We start from the raw sequence: 24,427 nt of genomic DNA on the forward strand, positions 1-24,427 counted from the left end.
GTGACGTCACCACCGTTTGGCATACTACCACGGAAACCTTGGAGACAACGCAACACACGGAACAGTTTCGCTTTCCATTGGTATGAAGACAGGCAAACGGCTCATCGATCAGCTGATCGTTTGAAGAAGATTTCAATTTGCGCTGACTCTGCCTGATCTGTGAATGGAATGGTTTCGTATAAAACCGGACTTTCGAATTCTACGAAGCCATAGCCACGTTTGATCAATCGAGCTGGGTTGATCACCATGGTCTTCATTCTCTGCCTGGTCTGAAGATCGTTTGATGTAACGGAAGGGAATCACGAATTGTTCAGCATGGACCAATAAACATCACCTACCACTATCCAATATCATGCACCTACACGGAAATTTTACATCAAGATATGGATGCAATCGCAGGATGTTTGATGGCATGATATCACTAGGAGTGCTGATGGATCCAAATCCAATTAGATTGCAAGGGGTGTTCGATTGTTTATCAAGGCGTCAGACACAAGGGTGTTTATTTGTCACACCACAGCTTGAGTACACAGGGTACTCAATCAATATCCAAGCAGGCACAAGGGTGTCTGCTACCTATTCCATGGTTTGGGCACATCGGTGCTCATTACCAATTGCAAGGCTATGATACGACGGTGTCTATTCGCCAATCCAAAGATTGAGTACTAAGGGTGCTCAATTTCTCATCCCAAGCTAAGACACAAGGGTGTTCTAGCAAACTCCAAGGGTCGCGCACAAAGGGTGTTCGAACCACTTCCAAGGCAAGGACACAAGGGTATCCTCCAGCCATCCCACGGTTTGTTCACAAAGGGTGCGCAAACTCATCCAAGACAAGAGTACAAGGGTGCTCAAAGCCAATCCCCATAGACATGGGGCAAAGGGTGCTCAAATCCAAACACCACGGATTGGGTACACAGTGCCCATGGATTAGATACACTAGCTTGGACATAACGGATGTTCAAGTATAATTCCTACCGGACACTGGGTGTCCACGGATGATTCAACAATTAAGGTTGTTGGCACTAGGGGTGTCTGCAGTCTGCCTCTCGGATCCAGGAGCATTCCATTCAAATCAGAAAGATAAATCAAATCGTCTTAATCGTCACTGGTCGGATGGTCCCATATTGGCACAGATATGGATAGTTGGTGACAATCCACAAACATTTGGCATCAACATTCGAATTGGAGGAAATCTACAAATTCGTTCTACGAGTTTCAATTCCGTCCTAACGAACTAACGCATCGGAACAAACCTAGTATTGGTTTGTGCACGGTGAAATCATTGATATTATTGATCTTTTCTGATCGATAGAACGGAAATGGGCACTAATCCAGCATTTAGTTGTTCGGTATTTTTTTATACTGGGCTTGCACCGTAAAACGACATTTTTACTGAAAATTCAGTTCAGATACAAAACACTGTACACAGAATATAAATTTACTGAGAAAATGGTAATTCTTAATTTTTCGAGATTTCACGAAAAGTCAGTAAAATTAAATACTGTGCACTAAGTAGTTCTTATTGTTTAACTGGCCAGTAAGCAAAATGATCAGTTTATTTTACCGACCAAGAATTGTAAAATTATAAGCTGTCAATTTTTTAACCGCCACCAGTTTGGCTCCAGAAAAATCCGGAAGCAGAATGGATCCAACTACGTACGAGTATGAATAATTTGGCTTATGGTTTGTGAAAAAAATGTTTTCTTTTCGTTTAGATGAACAATCCAATACCAACATCAAAAGCCCAACATTTTTCGTCCGTGAAAAATTTCCAGAAGACATCACCGATGGAATTACCTCCTGGAAGAACGTGACTGTTCCTTGGCAAAGGAATGTTTCCATAATGTTGTGAATGTCTCTGTTTTCAATGTTGACTGCACCGAGCGGCCGAGCGACAAGCAATAATTATTCTTGTATTCCTTAAAACAGCTTTTATCGGGTTGCGGGAAACCAACTACGAGTTTCTCCGTAGTTAACATTGATTTTATGGATAACAGCAACCCTACCAATTCTACACGGCGAATGAGAACGACTCAAATTTGAGTTTAGTTCACTCATAATCGCCAAAAGTGCAGGAACTCAGCGATGAGTAAAATTTGTCTCATGGTTTCCTGTGGAAAACCTAAAAAATCTGCCGGAAAATGAGGAAACTACTTTTCTCAAATTCTGGAATTTTTCCCTGGAAAAACCTGGAAAAACATGAGGCAAATTAACTCATCGCTGAGTTCCTGCACTTTTGGCGATTATGAGTGAACTAAACTCAAATTTGAGTCGTTCTCATTCGCCGTGTAAATATATGAGAAAAAGTAATGCAAAATTTGCAAACAAAAATTGAAATAAATGAGTTTCATGTGCGTTCAATTATTATTAGAATGCAATGTTTATTTTAATTAAGCTTTTAATATAACTGGGTTACCCGGTACAAGCATGCACAAAATAACTGACTTGCCAGTTTAATTGTGACAAAATAACGATCACATTTACTGGGCTTTCCAGTTAATATTGCCGAAGGCAACTCGCATAAATTACTGGATATACAGTTTTTTGACACATTGACTTTTACGGACAGTTCGGCAATGATTTGTTTTGCTGTGATCAGCGTTGCCAGGTCATTTTCAAAAAAAAATCTGGATCTGGTAAAATATAAAATCTGGAAAAATCTGGAATGCTCAAAAAAATCATCTTTTTCACATAATGCTATTGAAATGTGCATGTGATGTGCCAATCTCCCGTAAAAATAGGTCAGTATGATCATCTGTTATTTATTTAAAGTACTAGAATGGTTGTATATTACATGTTTAAATAAATTATATAACGCTAATAACTTATAAGCATTGCTAAAATCATTCAAAAGCTGAAAAGTATTGACACGGTGTGCCCAAAAAGTTCAAATATTCATCACGCAGCATTTCAAAAATTTAGTTAGATGTAGGTAAAAAAACAGCAGAAAATATGGTTAGAATTGTTTTTTTTACTGTAACTTTGAATGGACATTTGATGGGATGGATTTTTTTTAACTAATAGTCGATGTAGTCCTTACTATTTGATGCAGTACCAGAATTTAAAGATTTTATTAGTTCTAAATAATTATAATATTACTCTGAGGTTGATCAGATTTACCGTTTAATTCTTGACATCATACAACACACAACACCCAGCAGACCAGTAGGCAATTTTATTATGAAGCAAATTTTACCGGGCTGAAGTGGGAATCAAAGCCTAACATTGTGGAACTCACACACAGTTTACCTAAACTACGGGTAACTCCACTATTCGCATGACCATTATGCCAAAGAATAATTTTATTATATTACTAAAATGAAAGTCCGATAGTTTCATTTTTGAAGTCTCAGGATCTTGTAATGATTCTAAATTCCAGAATTAATATTTTCCTGTGTCCCATATCATGGATTTTATTGTTAATCTGAATTTACTTAGAATTCTTCACAGGATATCTTCGGCTTTTTTTAGTTCAATTTGAATCATTCTAGAATTCCATCATATTTCTTCTCTATTTTCCCCTGAAAAATCTTGAAAATATCTTAACTTTTCCAGTAACATAAGAGTTCATAGCATTACCTTTTGAAATCTCTTATAAATCACTCTCCAATTCCACAACTCCCTCATATTGGTATGAATTCCCAAGAGTTGGCTTAATTTTGTGTCCATTTTTCTCTATGAAATTCTTAAAATATGTTTAACAATTTCCTTGGTACACTCTTCAGAATGACCGTCACACTCTTCTCATACTTATCCGATAATTCTCTTTAAACTGCTTCGTAGGTAAGGTTGGTTTGAAATCATTTTCAGTATTACCTAAGTACTCAAGTACTTTGCCAAAGGTTTTGAAAGTCTCCCAGAAATAGCGCTTAAAATTAAAAAAAAAAAATCTCCATAGAAACATTGGGCAGAGTTCCATTGAATTTATTCTCACGATTCGAATCAGCATACTTCTTAAGTTTCATCATAAGAATTTTCTATGATTTCTCTTCCGGATTGTATTTTCTTTATTGACACAATCTCGATGCAATTGTCATCAGAGTTGACAAGACAATTGACACCGTCTTCAACCAGAGGTTGCACAGACTGAATATTTAAAACCAGACAACGGACAACACACCACACCCATTAGAACAGTAGGAAAATTTTCAGGTTGCCAAAATTTGCACCGGCTGGAGCGGGAATGAAACCTTCACTTCGTGGCACTCACAATACGCCTAAATGATGGGTGACGCTGCACGACCCCGAAGCCCACAAAGATGGATGTAATTCTACTCAGAAGTAGCTTGAAATTCTCACACTTAACTGTGAACTATTTTCAGAATTACCTTAAAATTCCAATAATGACCAACGTTGACGGCCTTTAATAATTGAAGTAGCAAGTTTGGCTTTTTCATTTGGTTTTTATTAGAGGGTAAATCAATTGCAGCGATATTTTTTAAAGCAACTTGTTTAAAAAATCTGGGAAAATCTGGAACATATTTAAAAAATCTGGAAATATACGTGGTCTGTCCGAGGGGGGCGACTCTATCTACGCTGCAGAAAAGATTGTATTTTGCTGTGGCTAGCTGCACGCACGCTGAGTAGATAAAAGGAAGATTTATGTCGATTTTGAAGATTTCCTGCAAAAAGATGAAGCACGATGCAAGTAGATGCGAGAAATGAAAGATGATTTTTCGAAGATTGATTAGCTAGTGTGAGATTTTTGAGCATCTAGAATTGAGATTTAGATGTGTCGCCCCCCTCGGGTCTGTCTGTGTATCTGGCAGGACGACTAAAAATCTGGAAAATCCAGATAAATCTGGAATACTGGCAACGCTGGCTGTGATGATTACTAGGCGATCCGCAATTCAAAAACCCAGTAAAATTTTACTGACTCCAGTAATCTAAAGTTAGTGTGTATGTACCAGCCGAAGCGACATTTCCAGATATTACATATATTATTTTCCCACACATGGACACGGACATGGACTATTCACCCAACCTGAGGACATCCGCAAGACGTATTCTGCGAGCCATTTGAGAATAGCGGAACCGAAGGCCATCCAATGGACGCAAAATGGGCGAACCACGGAAGGATCATCCGGGCAACCGAGGAGTCAGGTCAACCAAGGAAAGGAATACAATACATGTGCAGAGCGAGTTCTTTTTCTTCTTTTTCGCATTTCAAGCTTATTGCTTAGCGCATATTAGCTTATTGCGTGCTCTCAACTTAGTGTTCTAAATGCACTTCCACAGTTATTAATTGAGAGCTTTCGATGCCAATCATTACCAATGCATGAATTTGTATATTGTGTGGCAAGCACAATGATACTCTATGCCCAGGGAAGTCGAGAAAATTTCCAACCCGAAAGATTCCCTCGACCGGACCGGGAATCGAACCCGCCACCTCCGGCTTGGTAATACCGTGCCTTTACTGACTAGGCTATGAGGCCCCTGAGCAGAGCGAGTTCCATCCCACGGATTCACGGTTAGCGGTACCAAAGGTCATCCAAATAAAGCAAACATAATTGGTGAACACCGGAAGGATTATCCAATCAAGGAACATCGGCAAGGCGTGAGCTACCGAGACAGGAATCGGTCACAAGGGCATTAAGCATCCAAGAACTGATATGCAGGGAACAGGAGCGCAGAAGCTGCAAGATAGCCAAATAACATCGATCTAATACCGAAATCATGAACCGAAAACGGAGAACGGAGAGCGGTGCGATAGCGTCATCAGCGGCAGACGCAGGTCTTCACGGTGGGTAAGTTATGCCAGTCACAGAAATATACCAATTCAAGGACAGCACGTTGGACCAAGGATGAGGAAGGCGAATACTACAATGATCGAGAATCCAAGGAAGAATTCTTCAGAAATGTAGGACATTTCAGGGTGGGTGAGTATGTTCGGGAGTAACCTCACCCTACCCTAGCTACGCCACAGTCGTTTGTTCAGAAACTCTCCCAAATTCTTGCCACGTAGAATCGAACCATCTCTCCTCTCATACGGACACTACCAAGGAAGCTATAACAGATTGGTAGGTAGCGATAACGATCGGGATTAATGACGTCACTGCGGTGATCGTCTAGAGTAGTTCCACACCGAGTTCCACACAGATTCGCAAATCGTTTCGGATCGGTGTTTATAGACTTATTTGTTATTTTACACAGTTGTTTATTACTGTCCAAGATGTCATTTTGCATATATGGTTCCCTAGTTTTGCACACGACTAACACTTGAAAAGGGCTTATGCAAAAATGATACGCATCAATAGAAAAAAAAATATATCTCGCGAACAATTTGTTTGATCGAGATGGTGTCTTGCGCGAAGTTGCGGACAAGTATTGTGCCTTTCAAGAAAAAATATACATTGTAAAAAATTATTTAGTTATTAACAAAAAAAATAAAAATTATTAAAAAAATTCAAATTACTCAAATGGCATATTATTTTTTATTTTTTATTTATATTGTAGTTTAGATAAAGTGCTACTTATTAACAATGTGCGCTTGCTTGGCAACTCATAAACAAAAAAGTTATGAATTATTGAAAAAAAAGTACTATTTTCCAAAATACTACTTATAGTTATCGAATATCTTTGAAATGGTGTTATTATTAAACACATTAAATTTACAACAAAAAAGCTCACAATGCTTAAATTGCCCAAAGTTGTTATTTTCGAGATACGCGTAGGTTAAAATTCACTTATCGCATTATTTGAGCAATTTTCACACTTTTGAGATGTTGTTCGTGAGTGTTTTACCTTGAAAATATTTTTAACGAAAAGCCAATTCCATTTCCTTAAACTTTGCAGGTCACAGTTTTTCAATCAGACGCACAAGTCTCAAAACAACAAGCGTTGAAAATCAAGCCACTGAATGTCTGGTACCTAATTGCATACTTACCTAGGTACCATCTAATTCTTCATTGATACCTAGCCACTTGGTAAGAATATAACTGATATTTAAAGAGCTACTCAAGCATATCTTCATCAGTCACTAAAAGTAAGCAGTCTAAGTGGTTATCTGTGGAAAATAGAAATAGTTTGAAAGACGATGATTCAGTGCTGTTATACAAAGTTTCGTTTCTGTTAAGGTAAGCTTTTTATTCATTCGAACATAAGTTAAATGTATAAAAAAATAAATAAATTTATATTTTTACGTTTTTTTTTCAGCGTTCACCAGTACAAAGATATGGATAACCGACTCAATGTATTCAACATATAAAAAATGATGATGTAAGGTGTATAAAAAAGGATCTGCGAATTCTTTCAGAAAATACCAAACAGAACTTGAACACGATTGGATATTCCGGAGATACAATGAATTCCAATTTACGCATCTACGGATCTTGCCGTCGAGAAGTTGGTGAAAAACAAATCATCGCTGAAAACTCGGAAACTGTTGTCGGAAGGGTTTTGCCTGAAGTACCCAGCTGTCAACGATACCATCAACAATATCAGTGGCCACAACTACAACAACTGATGATAGATTTTCACAATCTGTTAACATCGAAATATTCAACCGGGGAATTGCTGGGATTCAAGTTTCACCGATTGATGCAAAGAAGTCAAACAACGTTTACTATCCTGAATATAAAATTTAGGAAATCAACCAAGAAGTGAGGAAGCATCTTTTCCAACTAGGACCCCAGGAGGACCAAACAAGTGCAACACAGGATCAGGGTGCCTTCCATTCATTTTGACTAAAAAAATGTTTTAAGAAATTATGGAATAATAAGACATTTTGAAAATATTTTGATTACGTAAACAACCAGAAAAGATTGTTAAGTTTGTGTTTGACACATAATACCTGCCAATTTTGCTACATGAGAGTCGCAATAAGCGATTTTGTAATTTATCTCACCCACTCTTCGCTCTTCACTCTTCGCGAAGAGGCGATCAGAAAAACGTTCATTGTGACTCTGTCAAAGCTAAATTTGCAGGTTTGATGTGTGAAACACAAACTTTACAATCTTTTCTTATTACTTACACATACAAAATGTCATCATAATATCCTATTATTCTATAATTTCATAAAACATTTTTTTAGTCAAAATGAATGGAAGGCACCCTGCACAGGATTTTGAAGAAATAATTCTTTAATTGAAAGAAAAATTTGGCAGACAAGATACCACAAGGAGTGAAAAACTACAGATTTTAACTGTGTTGCCCAAATCATGGACAATACAAAAATAATGGATGAATTTAACACCACAAGGTACTTCGAAACAGCAGCTAAAGAATTATTTGAAACTGATGGAGCACATTGCTTCAAAATGCTGTATCTCAGGAAATGCGCAATTTTGTTTTGCTGATAAGTGATTCTTATGTAAAAATGATGGGGTGCTGTCATAATAGAAATCTAAATATACTGATTCTGAGAAATTTCTATTTTAAGTTTTTAGACAAAATTATAAAATATTTGGCAACACTCTACAAACAATGTAAATTAATATTTAAATTTCTTGTCAAATTTTCTCATAAAAACACTCCAAAATGTGAATTGTATTTTTTTTTGTTTCGAAGGTTTTGTTAAAAGAAAGTAGTGCTTAATTGAAAATTACGAGAAATAGAAAATGCTCCCTTGGAGGGGTGCTTCGATCGGCACAAAAATTTGGATAATAAAAGTTCGACCAAAATAAACATCTTCCAAATTTGGTCAAAATCGGAAGAGGTCAAACGTTCGGGATAACCTTACCCCGAATTAAAGTCATACAATTCATCCCTTTGTACAGTTTTGATTTATAAAAAAAGGCAGTATGCATGCTCCAAACTTACAAATATTTTAAATTATTCATTGCAAATTATCATTATTTAGCCCCATCGAGATGCCAATGAATACAGTGATCTAAGTAGTTCTAACGCCCTAGTGTCTGAGTGTTGGTTGGAATTATTCCGAACGGATACGGCCACATAACCTCCTGCATTGCCTAAGCTCTTCTGTGCTAGATTACTGCTGTTTTCGGCTGCCCTCAAGTAAGCATTTTTGTTTTCAATTGTTGGTTCAAAAGATGGTCGGCTCATGTTGATGATAGTAGAGCTTATCGCTGTTGTAGGAAGTTCGGTTGTAGTGAAAACGTTAGTTGTAGTATCGTAATCAATCGTTGTTGTTGGGATATTTGTTGTAGCGTACTGCTCTGGAAACAAGTTAATCGCTATCGTATTAGATTCAATATCATCGGTCAGATGAGTATCACTATACAATGTGGTTGATGATTCGGTTAACAAATCTAAATTTGTAGATTTCAACTCATCGTAGCTTGTTGTTGTAGTTTCACTAGTATTGGATTCACTCCTATTTTTTAGATCCAGATAAGTGGTAGTACCAGTTAGTCTTTCAAACTGCGTACTTCTATATAAGGTGACGGGTGTTGAAACAGTGGTAGTAGATTTGTTCAAGCCTTTTTCCGTTCTGCTAAATTTAGATTTAACTACATGAATTTCACTGCTATCACCTTCTTGGCGGTCCATACTGATCAACGCACTGAGAAGTGCTTTCCTAGAATCTTCAACCGTTTTGTTGTAGTCATCATCACATGTTTGAATGAGTAACAAAATCAACCTTCGTACTGATTTGTTTGTGTCTGCAGTTTTCATAACATTCATCAAATGATCTGCTTCAGATTCATCCAAATCGCCAAACATTTGATTGGCTTTTTTTTGCATCGTTTCCATTAACTCGTTTTCATTTGATTCATCTGCACTCAGTTGGCTGTTGCTTTTTCCACGTCGAGAAGCTTTTGATGGTACTGTCGAATACCATCGCGATGTAGCAGGTGTTGTGGAAGCTACATAAGAAGTGGTTGTTTTTATCTGACTGCTGGGTAGGTACGTGTGAGCATTGTTAGTGATAGTTTTATCTTGTACTGCATCTTTTTCTAAATCCATTAAACCGTCGTTGATAGTTAAAGGGTCAAGGAACACAGTGTAAGAAAGTGTGGTCTTTGCATTTGGGGTTATTTTACCTGTACCTGAAATAAGTGGTGGAGCGATATTTACTGGGACGGTAGCGTCTTCAGAGTTCTCACCCTTAAGCTGTTTTGTTATGTAATGACCCTTGACCGAAGTTGGCATCGTCGTTGTAATGGGAATATCTGCTATTACTTTACCACTTTGTTGTAAAGCTTTGTCCGTTTTAAGCAAGCTATACATAGTTTTTCTTTTGTTTTTGCCTTCAAAAGAGTTGCGGCTAGAAATAATGGACTGACTTTGAGCTCTTTGCAGTTGTTCATCATCTTCTAATATTTCGTCTTGATCTGCTGGCAGGAACACGTTTCTAGCGCCTTTATGAGGTGAAATGAATTTGCCATGCTGTGGTGGTAGCAAATCAAAATATACGGTATGAGCAGAGCCTGAGTTTGAAGTCGTCAGTTCTTCTCTCCGGTGATGGGGAGCTGTTTTTGTTCCTAAAAAAGCTGTAGGATAGGCATTCGTTATAATTATAATATTAGCAGGTCCTTACCATAGGGTGTGATTGTCGGTGCTGAATAAAATTCTTGATGCGGTGCGACATAGCTTGAATTTCCAATGTTTTCATCAAAATCCTCAAGACTTTCAACTGTTCTAAAAGCTGAGGGTTTCAATGTTCCTAATTCCTCGTTGACTTCATCTGCTAGCTCATTTTTTGGTATATCGTCTGAAGTTTGGATACCTTTGACCTGCTTTTCTCTATAAACAGCTGCAGTTTTTTCTAGCTCTTCAGTAATCAGGTTGGAAGCAGGTGTTTTTTTCACATCATCGTTAGACTTAGCAATTTCTTTCAATGGATTAATTATTGTTGTCCAGGATATTTCAGTAGTTGTTTCTGCGTTCCCAATGGTAGTTTCACGCTTAACTGTAGTTGGTAATGTGACATCTGAGAAATCTAGCACTTCTAAATCATCAATTAAAGCCGCCCGAGGAGCTGGAGTTATTTGATTAAAAGGTAAGAAATATGATGTCTCTTCTGTAGATATATCTTCGTTTTTGGCATTTTCGATCTGATCGATATGATTGGATACTATTAACTGATGAGGTGCTTTTGGTCTTATTTCTGATAAAATCCGACGGAAAGTATTTGGGTCTTGTAAGTAAGCTGATAACGCATGAGTAAATACTTGCGCCAGCTCACGAATTTGTGGTGAACCAGATACACCAAAAACAGGATGTCTTGAATACTGCCCTTCCAAATCGTTACTAGAGTCGTCAGAGAAGCGAGTTTCGAATTCTAGGCTTTCAGTTGTGGTACTTGGAGTTTTTATATTGAAAAGTTGTTGATATCTATCGATTGTCCTTTGACTCAACAAAGTAGCGCTTACAGGTGGTCGTTTTTCTTCAATCGTCACATTTTCTGTGCTCAGCCGTATTTCGACAGGACTTATTGTTGTTGTGGCATTTAAACTTAAATCATTGGCAAAATAAAGAGCCAATGAGTGCAGTGCATTTGGTCCCGAGGACGGTGGCACTTCAACGCCAGGACGGTTTACTAGCATCGTTTCAGATATTTCAAGTTCCTGTAATGTCTTCATCATTTCCATCGCGTGCTTGGCTGCTCCTGAAACCGTCGCTGATGTTGGAATAGCTTGTAGAGTTTCCGATGTTGCTTTGTTAGTTACAGTTGGAATTGTTGGAGTGTAAAACGGTTTATCCTTCGCGTTAGTGCTAGGTTTTCTCGCAGTTGTATAGACAAAAGAGTTTAAACTTGGTTGTGTCAAAACATTTGAGCTATTGAATGGAGTCAACAATTTGCTATCCGACTTTTGATTCAAGGTACTTGTTTGATGTGTAGTGCTTCCTCGACTTACCGAGGAAATAGTAGTTGTTCTTAATATTTGCCGTTTTGTAGTAGTAGACGTAACCGGAGTCGTAGCTATCGATGGTTGCGTAATGAATAGCTTGGCATCGAAATTGAATGAATTTTTAGACCCAAACTGTTTGTCGCCATTATTTTCCAAAACTTTTGCCGACCGGTCTGACGGCATAACATTCATGTTATTTTTAATTATATTTTTTACTGGTTTGTCATAATTATAGCTATCTGACTTTGAATTAGTTGCTGCGAATTTTTTTTCAGGCGTTGGATAGCTGTATCCGTTCAGTGTTTTTCCACCGCGGAGGAATGAGGCCGTCTCATCTGCAGTTTGTGTTTCTTCAGAACTGTCTTTTTCAACTTTTGAAACTGTGTTGCTTCTGCGAATATTGTTTCGTTTCAATGAAATATCTTCCAAGTCAATACTTTCGTCAGATTCTTCCAAGCTTGTGTCCATACGCCTGTTCAATGCCAATGCTTCTAGATTCGGTTCTAATGGCCCGTTCAGAAGTGCATGCTTTCTTTTTGTGTTTAGTGAAAACTGTTCGGCAGACTTAATAGGTTGATGAATCGGATGTTTACTTTGAATTCTTGCTCGCTGTGCTTGGTTAAGCATTTCTGAACTTTCCGCATAGTGGTTTGGAGCAGCTGAACAATCCACTTTGAACCACCAGTCGCAAATCAAATCCAACTGTCTGAAAATGGTACCATTTGGACACAAAAATGATATTTTCTTGCCTACGTCACAAATGTGAAACACCTGAAAATAGAAAATAACAATATGTCATTATATTCTAAATTTATCTTTAATTGTAAGAAATTCTAATTCCAATAAATTATTATCATACACTGCACGTGTGAACAAATTAATCCGTTTGTCGCCATCGGCGAGATAAATCCTTGAGGCAGATACAGTCAACTCTCCACAAATCGTTTGAATATGAGCAAATATTTACAGATATTTTCATTTTCATGAAATTTTAAGCATTTTTTTACTCACGACAGTTTTTTTTTTGGTTTTACCAATGTAGTCTACGCCTACCTGCAAACTTTTAAAAAATCGATTTTTTTTTATTGTCCTAATCGAAAGTATATAAAGTCAAGAATATTTCCTCAAAAGATCAAGTTGATCCGATGAAAAAAGCTTCTTAGGGTTATTGTTTATGCGGGTCGCATGTCGGTTTTTGATTCTTGTCGAGAATTAGTCACTTCCCCAGGGGCACCAGAACATTTCAGGGATGTCCAATCGGTATCGTATTTACAACTATAACAGAGCAATCAAGCTGGATGCCAAACCAGAGTAACCCCGGAAACTCCGGAACCACGAATTCAACTACCATTTTCTTGACGGATTTTAAAACTTGATTAGATTCCTGACAAGATGCAACTTGTTGTGCATAATATATCGAGTTTCATATGGTTTTCGAAAACTACGTTGTTTTTTACGCGGTGTAAAAAGCGAAAATCGAAAAAAAAAATACATAAATAAATAAAAGATAGATTCAAAGATTGACACAAGGTGAGACAAAAGTTCGTATTGAGGTTTCCGAAGCCCGTGCATTATAAATATCAAAGGTCTTTTAGTATCAAACTTTCTCAAAAAAAAAAATCACAAAAATTGGTCATGTTTTCGAAAAGCAAAAGTTTGTTTCGGGAATATAAATTATATCATTTGTACCAACTTTGGAGGCGTGCAACTAGAAACATTTAACAGTGATTTAAAAGTTATTTTAGGTCAGGGCAAGATAGCGTTTTCCTTGAAGATTTTTTAACACTTTATTTTTTTCAAATTTAAAATAAATTACATTTCATTTTAACCAAGGTGATATAGGTCATGATATAGGGCAAATGGATGTAATGTCGGCCTAATCCTTGAGCAAAGTTGTTAGGCACTTCCTGGGCTATACTTTAACCTATTTAGATGCGTGGTTTGTGCAAAACTGTGGTTCCTAGTAATAAAGATGCAAAAAAGTAGGTTTTTTCATACTAATTTCCATACAAATTTCAAACGCGATGCGGAAAACCGGATTATAAACAATCGTCCCCAAATTTTGCACAGTAAATCTCAAATACCCAAATTTAACAAATAAAAATTGTTTTGAAAAAATTATCATGATGATCCATCCTAATATGTATGGGCCTAAATTAGGGGCAAGCTCTTCAAGCACAGACGAAACGCGTTCCGGGTGGTTCCGTTCGCAAACGACCTCTCACTCCGTGGTGGGATAAGGATTGCACCGACGCAAACAGCGAGAAGTCCGCCGCGTTTAAACGCTTCCGCAGACACGGTAAGGTCGGGGATTTCGAGCGGTACACCGACCTCGAGAAAACTTTTAAGAGCTTGATTAAAGCCAAGAAACGCGGATACTGGCGTCGGTTCGTCGAAGGTTTGTCGCGAGAGACTTCCATGAGAACACTCTGGAATGTCGGCAGGAGAATGCGAAACGCGTCATCACCGGTCAACGAAGACAAGGAGTACTCAGACAGTTGGATATTCAGCTTCGCGTGGAAAGTTTGCCCGGATTCGGCGTCGGTTCAAACCAACGTTCATGATCGTCCGTCGGGTAGTAACGAAATAGATTCCCCGTTTTCGATGGTGGAATTCTCACTTGCTCTCCTATCATGTAACAACTCAGCTCCAGGAATGGATAGAATCAAGTTTAACTTGCTCAAAAATCTCCCAGACGTCGCGAAGAGACGCTTGTTGAACTTATTCAATCAATTTCTGGAGCACAACATTGTTCCGGATGACTGGAGGCAAGTAAGTGTTATCGCCATTCGAAAACCCGGTAAACCCGCGTCGGATTATAACTCGTACCGTCCCGTCGCGATGCTGTCCTGTATACGGAAATTGTTGGAGAAAATGATTCTTTTTCGTCTAGACCAATGGGTCGAGTCGAATTGTTTACTTTCAGATACGCAATTTGGATTTCGGAGAGGCAAAGGAACGAGCGACTGTCTTGTGTTGCTTTCAACTGAAATTCAACTGGCCTATGCGCAAAAACAGCAAATGGGTTCAATTTTCTTGGACATTAAGGGGGCTTTTGATTCTGTTTGTATCGATGTCCTTTCGGATAAATTCCACGATAGTGGGCTTTCACCAATTATGAACAACTATTTGAGCAACTTGTTGTCTGAGAAATATATGAGCATTTCTCATGGAAACTCGACAACTTCACGAATTAGTTACATGGGTCTCCCCCAGGGCTCATGTTTAAGCCCCCTTCTTTATAATTTTTATGTAAAAGACATTGATGGTTGTCTTGATGAAAATTGCTCGCTAAGGCAGCTTGCAGATGACGGCGTTGTATCCGTTATAGGGCCTGCAAGGACCACTGCAAGATACCTTAGACAATTTGTCTACTTGGGCTATGAAGCTGGGTATTGAATTCTTTCCGGAGAAAACTGAGTTGGTTGTTTTTTCTAGGAAGCATCATCCTGCACAGTTACAGCTTCAACTAAAGGGTAGAAAAATCACTCAAAGTATTTCTTTCAAGTATTTAGGTGTCTGGTTCGATTCCAAATGCACATGGGGAAAACATATTGCGTATCTGAAACAAAAATGCCTTCGTACAATTACCGGAACTTGGTGGGGAGCACACCCGGAAGATCTGATTAGGTTGTACCGAACAACCATCCTTTCGGTTTTAGAGTACGGTAGCTTTTGCTTCCAATCCGCAGCAAAAACACACATCCTTAAGCTGCAACGGATTCAATACCGTTGCCTTCGTATTGCGCTAGGCTGTATGCACTCGACTCATACGATGAGCCTCGAAGTACTCGCAAGTGTTCTCCCACTGACAGATCGTTTCGCTGAGCTGTCTTTCCGGTTTCTCATCCGTTGTGAAGTAATGAATCCTTTGGTAATAGAACACTTTGAGAAGCTGCTCGACCGAAATCCTCAAACAAGATTCATGAGTTTGTACTATAAGTACATGACGCTGGAGGTTGGTCCTTCTTTATTAATCTCCAATCGTGATTGCTGTCAAGCCTTCTATAGTTCCTCTGTAAATATTGATCTGACCATGATGCAAGAAATCCATGGAATACCAGATCACCATCGGTCGATGGTTGTTCCCTCAATTTGTGCAATCAAGTACCACCATGTAAGTAACGATAAAAGAATTTTCACAGATGGGTCAACCATAAATGCTTCCACTGGATTTGGTGTATTTAATCAATTTCATAGCGCCTCTTATAAACTGCAGAAACCATGCTCAGTATACGTTGCGGAACTCGCAACTATATTTTACGCAGTAGAGCGAATTGCCTCACTACCTTCTGACCATTATTTCATTTTTACGGATAGTCTTAGCTCATTGGAGGCTATTCGTTCAATGAGGCCGATGAAGCACTCCTCGTATTTCCTATCACCTTAGCTTGGGTCCCATCTCATTGCTCAATTCCGGGTAATGAGAAAGCGGACTCATTGGCTAAGGTGGGCGCTATGGAAGGCGATATTTTTGAGCGACAAATCGCCTTCAACGAATTCTTCTCCATTGCTCGTCAGCAAGTCCTCATCAGTTGGCAACAAAAATGAAATGATGGTGAATTGGGAAGATGGTTACATTCTATTCTCCCACAGGTGAATATGAGCCGCGACTTTATACGTGTTATATCAAGGCTTATGTCCAATCACTGCTCGTTATACTGGCATTTCTATCGAATTGGGCTCTCAGGCAGCAATTTATGTGCGTTTGGCAGTGGTATCGAGCATGTTGTTTGGTCATGTACCTTACACCGTGTTTCCAGATCTGAGTTATCCACATCCCTCAGGGCCCGAGGAAAACAACCCGCGATACCCGTTAGAGATGTCTTGGCGAGCCGAGACCTCGACTATTTGAATATAATTTATGGGTTTTTAAAACGGATAGATTCGAGGATTTAGTAGTTAGTGTCATCTTGTGTTCTCCCAAGTTGTTAGCTGCCCATCGGTGAACCCTCATATTTGTCTTTTTCATCAGAGTGTCACCTAGTTCGAGATCAATAGCACATTGCTCCCCAAACCTTGTGTTCACAATCTCTAACCTGCCATCCATTTGTTACAATTTGTTACCTCTAACCTCGAGATAGCCGCGAGTAATCGGCCCCCGCTTTACTAACGTTAGTTTTAAGTAATTTTGTTGTCTAAACAATGAATATCGGCTCCGCAAAGCTACAGCAAATGAGCCTGGAAAAATAAATGAATTATTAAAAAAAAAAATCAATAGGCTTAGTTAAATATGGGGGGGGGGGGGGAGGGGGCTTACGGTATGCTTTCCGGTCCTCACTTATATCAATGAAAGTAAAGATAAAGACTAAAATAACTTCGGAGTTTCCCATCTCTCGAGTTGTTCGGATGGGTTATCCAAAAACATTTGCTCATAAAAGCAGTTGTAAAGCGAGTACTCCCATTCTCTTCCCTACTCTTTTGGTGCAATATAAAATGTCATTGGATTGTAATGATTATATTTCATTTTAATATATTCTACGATTTTCCAGGGTACTTTTTTCGATGCTGTTATATCCCCTGAAGCAAATATTGCGGTTGAAATAGGTCTCGGGTGGATCTCTTGATAAGTCAGAAATTAGCTTCACGTCTCATTCAGCCATATCGTTGGCAACCATCAAGGAAGCAACTCGTTGTATCGCATTGAAATAATCTGTATCATTACTCCACTCGTTTGCCGGTTTTTGCATGAAGGCGGTCGAAATTTTAAAAAGGAACCAGCACTGTTAGAAATGACGTTTGACTTGGGAACCCAATTGAAACGTAGCCCACTTAAAGTTAGCCCAACAAGTGAAATCCGAATGTACCTGTGTCTGAGACGAAACTGGTGAAGAGAGTTTACGTTTTCTCCTGTTTTTGGTTTTTGACGCACGACTACTTGTGTGTTTTCTTTATGCGGGGGACCCGAATGGCAGTTTAATATTTCAAACAAAAGCTTTATATAGAAAAAAAATTTAGCAGTTGGACTAATAATTCAAACAACATCTCCTCACTAACAAATGAACGGACAAGTGGATATTTACATTACAACAATTTTCGTTTTAAAAACTGCATATAGTAAGCCCCCCCGCGCTCTCTAACTACGCTTATGAGAGAGCAAATGTTTTTAAATAATACATTATTATTATTTAACTTTATTAGGGAGGCTTTCAGCCTTGGGCTGGTTCGCCTCCACTTTAAATAATACATCTGAACATACCAAATCGATAAGATAAGAAACTCCGAAGTTATTTCAGTTTGAAACTTCACTTACTTCTATTGATATGAGTGAGGGGGCGAGGTATATTATTACCCCCCCCCCCCTCTCCAACTACACATATGAAATAGAGCAATTGTTTTTGAATAATTCATAAGAAACTCCGAAAATATTTCAGTTTGGAATCTGACTCCTCCCATTGGTACACCGGCAGTGTTGGCAGAACAAGGGATTTTGGTGAATCCTGTGTTTTTGGTGTTTAATTCAAACCATAAATATTTGAATAGTTATAACTTGATACATTCTTCCACCGTACTTTCTTTAACAAAGTTGTTAGGCACTTCCTGGAATATATTTAAACATACTTAGTTGCATGGTTCATGCAAAACTGTGGTCTCTAGGGATAAAAATGCAAAAAAGTTGGTTTTCCCATACTAATTTCCACACAAATTTCAAACGCAATGCGGAAAGCCGAGCTAAAACCAATCGTCCCCAAACTTTGCACCAAATGGAACCAAAAAAGGGTTGTTCTTGATTGGTGAGGTAAAGTTTGCGTTTTTCCATATAACGATGACCCACACTAATACATATATTCAGCAATCAGCGGCGCCGGTGGTGTAGTGGTAAGCGTGCTTTCCTCTCACTCCAGCAGGCCTGGGTTTAATCCCAGTCGGCGCCACATGTTCTGAGGCATAACATCTCTGATCACGCGATCGGAAGGGAAGTAAAGCCGTTGGTCCCCGGTCATGCGTTGATGGGTCGATAGGTAGGGAGCTGCCTCCCTGGCGTCGGTAGCGTTGGTGCTCAGCGCGGAAAACAAGATCGACTGAAAACAAGATCGACTGAAAACAAGATCGACGGAAAACAAATCAAGGAAAAAACAAAAAAGTAGGGTAGAGAACTACTTCTGCCTAATCACCCATTTTAGGCCTATCGAGCAGAAAACTTCAAATAAATCCATGATTTCAGAGTTAACAAGTCAATTGTGTGTTTGGTACGATACTTACTTTAGTTAATAAGCTACGGTACGAAGTCAATGAGAACGCATGATATGAAGGTTGGGAGCCATTATTCAAAAAAAAAAAAGAAGCGCTCCGACCGAATCATTTTTTATCTTCATCCGATTGGCCGAAGTGAATTAATTGGCGTTTCAATGCGTTAGGCCGAGTTTAGAATCCGTAGGTCGAGTTTGGCGTCAAGAAGCAGTGTTAGACTTTTGACAATATCTCAACGATTGGTTTCTCTTTATCAAATATTACGGTACATACGGAAAGGTAAATAAATTTGGAAGCCATCAGTAATAATAACATTCCGTTTGGTGCTAAACTGCGCTAGATTAAGAAAGATTAATAGTTGCATTTGAAGATTGTAGCGATTTTTGCATGCAACTATTAATTATTTTGTTTGGTATATGATCTAAAGTCTCAACATTCCAAATTCTATGTACCTCGATAGTACTGTACCAGGGAGGCAACTTCAAAATCATCTGCAGAACTTTGTTCTGAATCCTTTGAAGTGCTTTTTTCGTGGTAGTGCAACAAACAAGTATAATTCATTTATTTATTTACTTATTTATGACTAAACATCAACAGGCATTATAAGCCCCAATGATGTAACCTAAACTAAACATGAAAAGTACTAAAACTAAACATCAATAAGTTAAAAGTCATCTCGTAAAAAAGGAAAATAGCTAGACAAACTAAACTGATCCTGAAAAAAGCAGCTGGCGAGTCAGGTTAAAGTCAAATAGTGCGGAGACCCTATTGAAGAGTATCTGTAAACCACCGATTGCGCTAAACATGCTATAATTAGTTCGCTATATGGGGCTCTGGGCTGAATATTGATGTTGCTCAAGGAGAATAGAGCAATCGGTACGTCCTTGTAAAATATCTGCAATTAGCAATGCCCTTGCTGTATCTCTTCGGACCGACAGGGGCTCCAGATGGATCAGTTGTAAACGACTTTCGTGGCTAGGCAATCGGAAGGGATTAATTCACGGCAGTTTACCTAGCGCATATCTCAGATACCGTCGCTGAACAGACTCAACTCTTTCGACACCGTTGTTGTAGTGAGGAGTCCAGACAACCGAGCAGTATTCTAATATGGAGCGCGACAAGTAGCAGTACAACGATATAAGACAGTAAATATCCGTGTAGTCTTTGGCAATGCTGAAGATAAACCCTAGAATTCTAGAAGCTTTGTCGACGACATACGCGATGTGCTGCTTGAAAGAGAGTTGTGTTTACAGAATCACACCTAGGTCCTTAATTTGGCTGACGCGCTCAATTTCAGTGCATAACAAACTTGAACGTAATAGTCTCTTTCTTGCGCGAAAAAGAGATAACCGAGCATTTGGACGGGTTGAACTCCATATGATTCAGAATACACCAATCACCAAAAGCATTCAACTGACGTTGAAGGAAGCAGCAGTCTTCAATTGAGTGAATTCGAAGTAAGAGCTTAAGGTTCATCTGCGTAAGTTAATCGTGGTTCTGCAATTACTAGATTCACGTCATTGAAGTCAATCAGAGAAATCAGCGGTCCCAGGTGACTACCCTGGGGTATGCCGGACGTGGCAGCGAACATACGGGACTGGTGATTATCAATGTACAGTAAGATAGCGATTGGGAAATACGACTGAAACCATAGCAAAAGGCAGCCGTGGATACCAAGCCTGTCCAGTTTTGCGATATATATGCGGTGATTAAATTTATCTAAGGCTGCAGATAAGTCAGTATAAATAACATCCGTCTGAGCACGATCCGATATACTGTTAGAGATGTAGGACGTAAGGCACAGCAAGTTAGTGGCAGTGGAGCGACCAGTCATGAAACTATGCTGGTCGATACTAATATACGGCTTACAGTGAGTGAGTAACGGTTCCATAACAACGAGTTTGAACAATTGAGCAACAGTTCTAAGCGAAGTGATGCCACGGTAGTTGCCAACGTCCTGAATGCTGCCTTTTTTGTGTACCGGAAACATGTGCGCTAGCTTCCAATAGGATGGGAAAACGCTGACGTCCATGGATTGTAAAAAAAAACGTGCAGCAGTGGAGAGGAACGCCGATGGAATTCCGTCAGGACCCGGATTGTACGCAAGCTTCCGGAAATCTCACGCGTACACAAATGCGACAGCGAGCTGTGAGACGGAGCGTCGCATGACTCTCAAATCCATGGTGTGCTACATTAATAGTACAAAAGAGATACCAGAACCGATGCGCGCGACAAGCTACACGCTCTCAACAAATTCGAGCGTTTCAATTTTTTGTCTCATCGCATTGATCTCTCAATGCGACGCATGTATTCGATCACATGCGACTGTTTCATTGAAACATCTCAATGCGCTCTCTCAGGGTGCCATCGCCGTGCGCTGTTTCGCATGCATTGACTCTCGCGGTCCCATCATATGTGATGTTGTCGGGTGACGAGAGAAGGAACTGCAAGGGTTTGTTCACAGAAGACTTGTGTGCCCTTTTCGCATGTGGCTTTTGAAATGGGGTGAAGTTTTTAGATGGCTCCAGAAATATCTTCTAGCATAGATTCAAGCAGGCTCAACACATGGTTCCAGAGATATACTGGAATCACCGTAAGATCACCAGTCATGCTCCTAGGAAGACGCAATTGCTTGTCGAAAGGATGCTAAAGGAAGGTAAAGGAAGACTACGTGAGCGGTGGATGACAACCTTACGGTAGTTGGGATACCGTTAGCATGTTACACGGACAGAAAATTGTTTGCATTGAACCAAAAAAATCTTTAATTGTATTTAAGCAAACAATTCCAGTTGAAATTATATTGCTTTTTGTTGTTTCAATAATACTTATTCATATAAATTCAAAATAGGATTCTTTTTGTTTTAATCACCCACTTTTCAAATGCAACTATTGTAAAAATAACAATATTCTATTATTAAGCCAACAATAGTTAATTTTAATTTAGCATTTATTTGCTGTGTCCATTCTCTGGGCCATGAAAGCAAAAATAATTACCAACCATTCCCTCGTTTTCACCCGGACAAAAATGTAAACAATAAAAATACTTACGCGTTCCACGTAAGTATTGTTTTTAATTGTAAATTTCGGGAAATAAGTGCGAGATTTTCGAAAATCTTGAGACTTGAGTTAAGTAAGTATGCTGCAATTCGAGCTGCAGTTGATAAATATAATCATTTTTTCTGTTTTTTTTTTTCCTTTATTTTATTCCGTCGATCTTGTTTTTCGTACTGAGTACCAATGCTCCCGACGCCAGGAAGGCAGCTCCCACATCTGGACCCTAAATATCGACCCATCAACTCATGAACCGGGGGCAGAAATTCAATTACAATTTCTGCAATTTTGTTTCAAAATGAAAACGAAACATAAAAAAAATTGCCATATTATTTTTACATCAATAAACACATTTTTATTTCTACTGCGTGAATAGTCAGATTGACTCAACAAGAAATCTCTTTTAAAAACAAACATATTTTTGTTGTTGACCCAGCTGCCAAATTTGACAGCATACGTCAAAACCATGAAAGCTCTTGTAAATTCTAAAAGATTTTCTTTTTGATTTAACAATCCATGGGTTTTTAGAAACAAAAATACTGGATTGTTGAAACAATAATGATTTCTTTTTGCAGCCAAAACAAAATGAATTTCTTATTGATTTTACGTCAAATATTATTACTTTTAAAATATTTTTTCTGTGTGTAGCACTCCAAATAATACCAGAATATCCCTGGAACTATGTGTCTTTCAACAAGTCCTTATGCGGAAATCTTCTAAAATACATTTTTTGGAAGCCTCTGAAGCTTTCAGCTCATTTGGTGGAAAAACCAGTAAAAATATAAATGGACGATTTTGAATGTAAAATAGCACTACATTCTACTAGGCAAGATCGTATGGTCGGCGTTAAGTCAGAAGGGACTAAGTAGCAAAATAAAAACAAAAAATGAGATCAAGAATTCCCTCAGCTACATTTCACTTTCTCAGCCATATTTGAAAAATTAGAGTAGCATTTGTCCCATTACATAAGACACAATATTGAACAGCCAACTTTAAATTCGTTTTTCTCGAAATCAAAAAAAAGACCGATCATAATATCAACATGCTAGTAATGATAGAACTCTGAATATTAATATTTGTATTTTGTCTGGCTTGATTTAAGGGATTGATCTGGCTATTTTAAGGGATTATTTTCAACGCAGAAGTGTACTTTGCTGCAAAAACGTTGGTGGTGACTTCTCATTACATACACACAAGTCTACACTTAAAAATTAACCATGTTATAGATTCGTTCTGTTATGATCAATTGAGCTGAAATTTTAACTCAAAACTTGCTTTTTTAATTGACCTTTGTCCGATCAGCTATGCACAAATTTTAATTTAATTGTCACCTTCCAGCAGGTGCTTCAAAAAATGTGGTATTTCTTACACGTAAAATTCAACATATATGTAGTTGTGCGTCAAAATTTCAGCTCAATTGATCATAACAGAACACATTTACAACATGTTAAACTTGGCTAGTTTGTATGAAAACGACCTTTGTCCGATCAACTTGGCACCACACTGTACGTAGGTACGAAATGCTGGATAAGGTTAATGTAATAAATTTAGGAAAAAGTTGTGTCATATCTGTATTACGGATTGTTGCTAAGCTTCTTGGTTCAGGAATTGTATTGAATACCTGTCAATCAACAAAACTTACTACGCCAGCATCTGAATTCTTCAGATGTGTCAGTGCTCACAGGATAGTTCATACCAGCCACCATGATGCTGAATTGAAACAATCAATTTGCGACAACAGATTTCCAAAAAGTCCTATTGTTAGTACCGTGGATCCTCGGTGAAATTGAAAAAAAAGCATATTAACGAGCAAATAAACCACAACTTGATTGTACATTTCGCTTACCAAAGGCCACATCTCTTTCTTCGTTCGTTATGAATGGGCTATTTTTCAAGTTAATCCTTTAATCAACGAGAATTGCCGCTAGAAAAACTTTGTTGGTCATAGCCATCTCCATGTTCGATAAGAGTGTAAGAGGTAGTTCGCTTTCCATCTTTTTCAAAACAAAACAACACTTTTCCCACATCAAGAACACGAGTTGGTCTTCCAGTTGAGTTTGTTATTTCGATGTCGCATTGAGACGTCGCTTAGCATTGAGAAAAGCGCATGAGCTTCGCCTCACGCGACGTAGCATGATACTGGTTCTCATGAAACGCATACATCCGGAAATGTGCTGTGCTTACAAAACAGTGCGACACAAAGAATGTGAGATGGGACAAAACTGAAGAGAGAAACAGAGTGCTACAAATCTCTTGCGCATGAGACTGCTATGACTATGAGACTATTCGTATTGCGTTTCGCATACGGTAGCGCGCGCACTGGAAGCCTGATTGTACGACGACTTGAGTTTCGCGGAAGCCCTGAAAAACATCTCGGGATTGATATCAATTATGCTCATGGTTTGGCCAGAGAGTGATACGTAACT

The 24,427-nt window shown here is 38.6% G+C and overlaps 1 protein-coding gene across 5 annotated transcripts in view; it reads right to left on the bottom strand.

Annotated features, from left to right (window-relative positions):
* Positions 1–1,232: 1,232 nt before the first annotated feature.
* thw (thawb) overlaps positions 1,233–24,427 on the bottom strand; it is a 305,735-nt gene continuing 282,540 nt past the window's right edge. For 4 of the 5 annotated variants that reach the window (XM_065222342.1, XM_065222343.1, XM_065222340.1 and 1 more), the window contains exons 5-6: positions 10,445–12,530; positions 1,233–10,388 (exon numbers count right to left, since the gene is read on the bottom strand). In XM_065222342.1, coding sequence (XP_065078414.1) covers positions 8,797–10,388; positions 10,445–12,530 — 3,678 coding nt within the window. In that variant the 3' untranslated portion in view covers positions 1,233–8,796. The remainder of the gene's footprint in view (positions 10,389–10,444; positions 12,531–24,427) is intronic. The other variant, XM_065222341.1, reaches the window with a different exon arrangement.

Source organism: Ochlerotatus camptorhynchus, unplaced genomic scaffold, assembly GCF_037179485.1.
Source record: "Ochlerotatus camptorhynchus isolate MF236.1 unplaced genomic scaffold, CSIRO-AGI_Acam_v1.1 ptg000166l, whole genome shotgun sequence".
Taxonomy (NCBI): Eukaryota; Metazoa; Arthropoda; class Insecta; order Diptera; family Culicidae; genus Ochlerotatus; species Ochlerotatus camptorhynchus.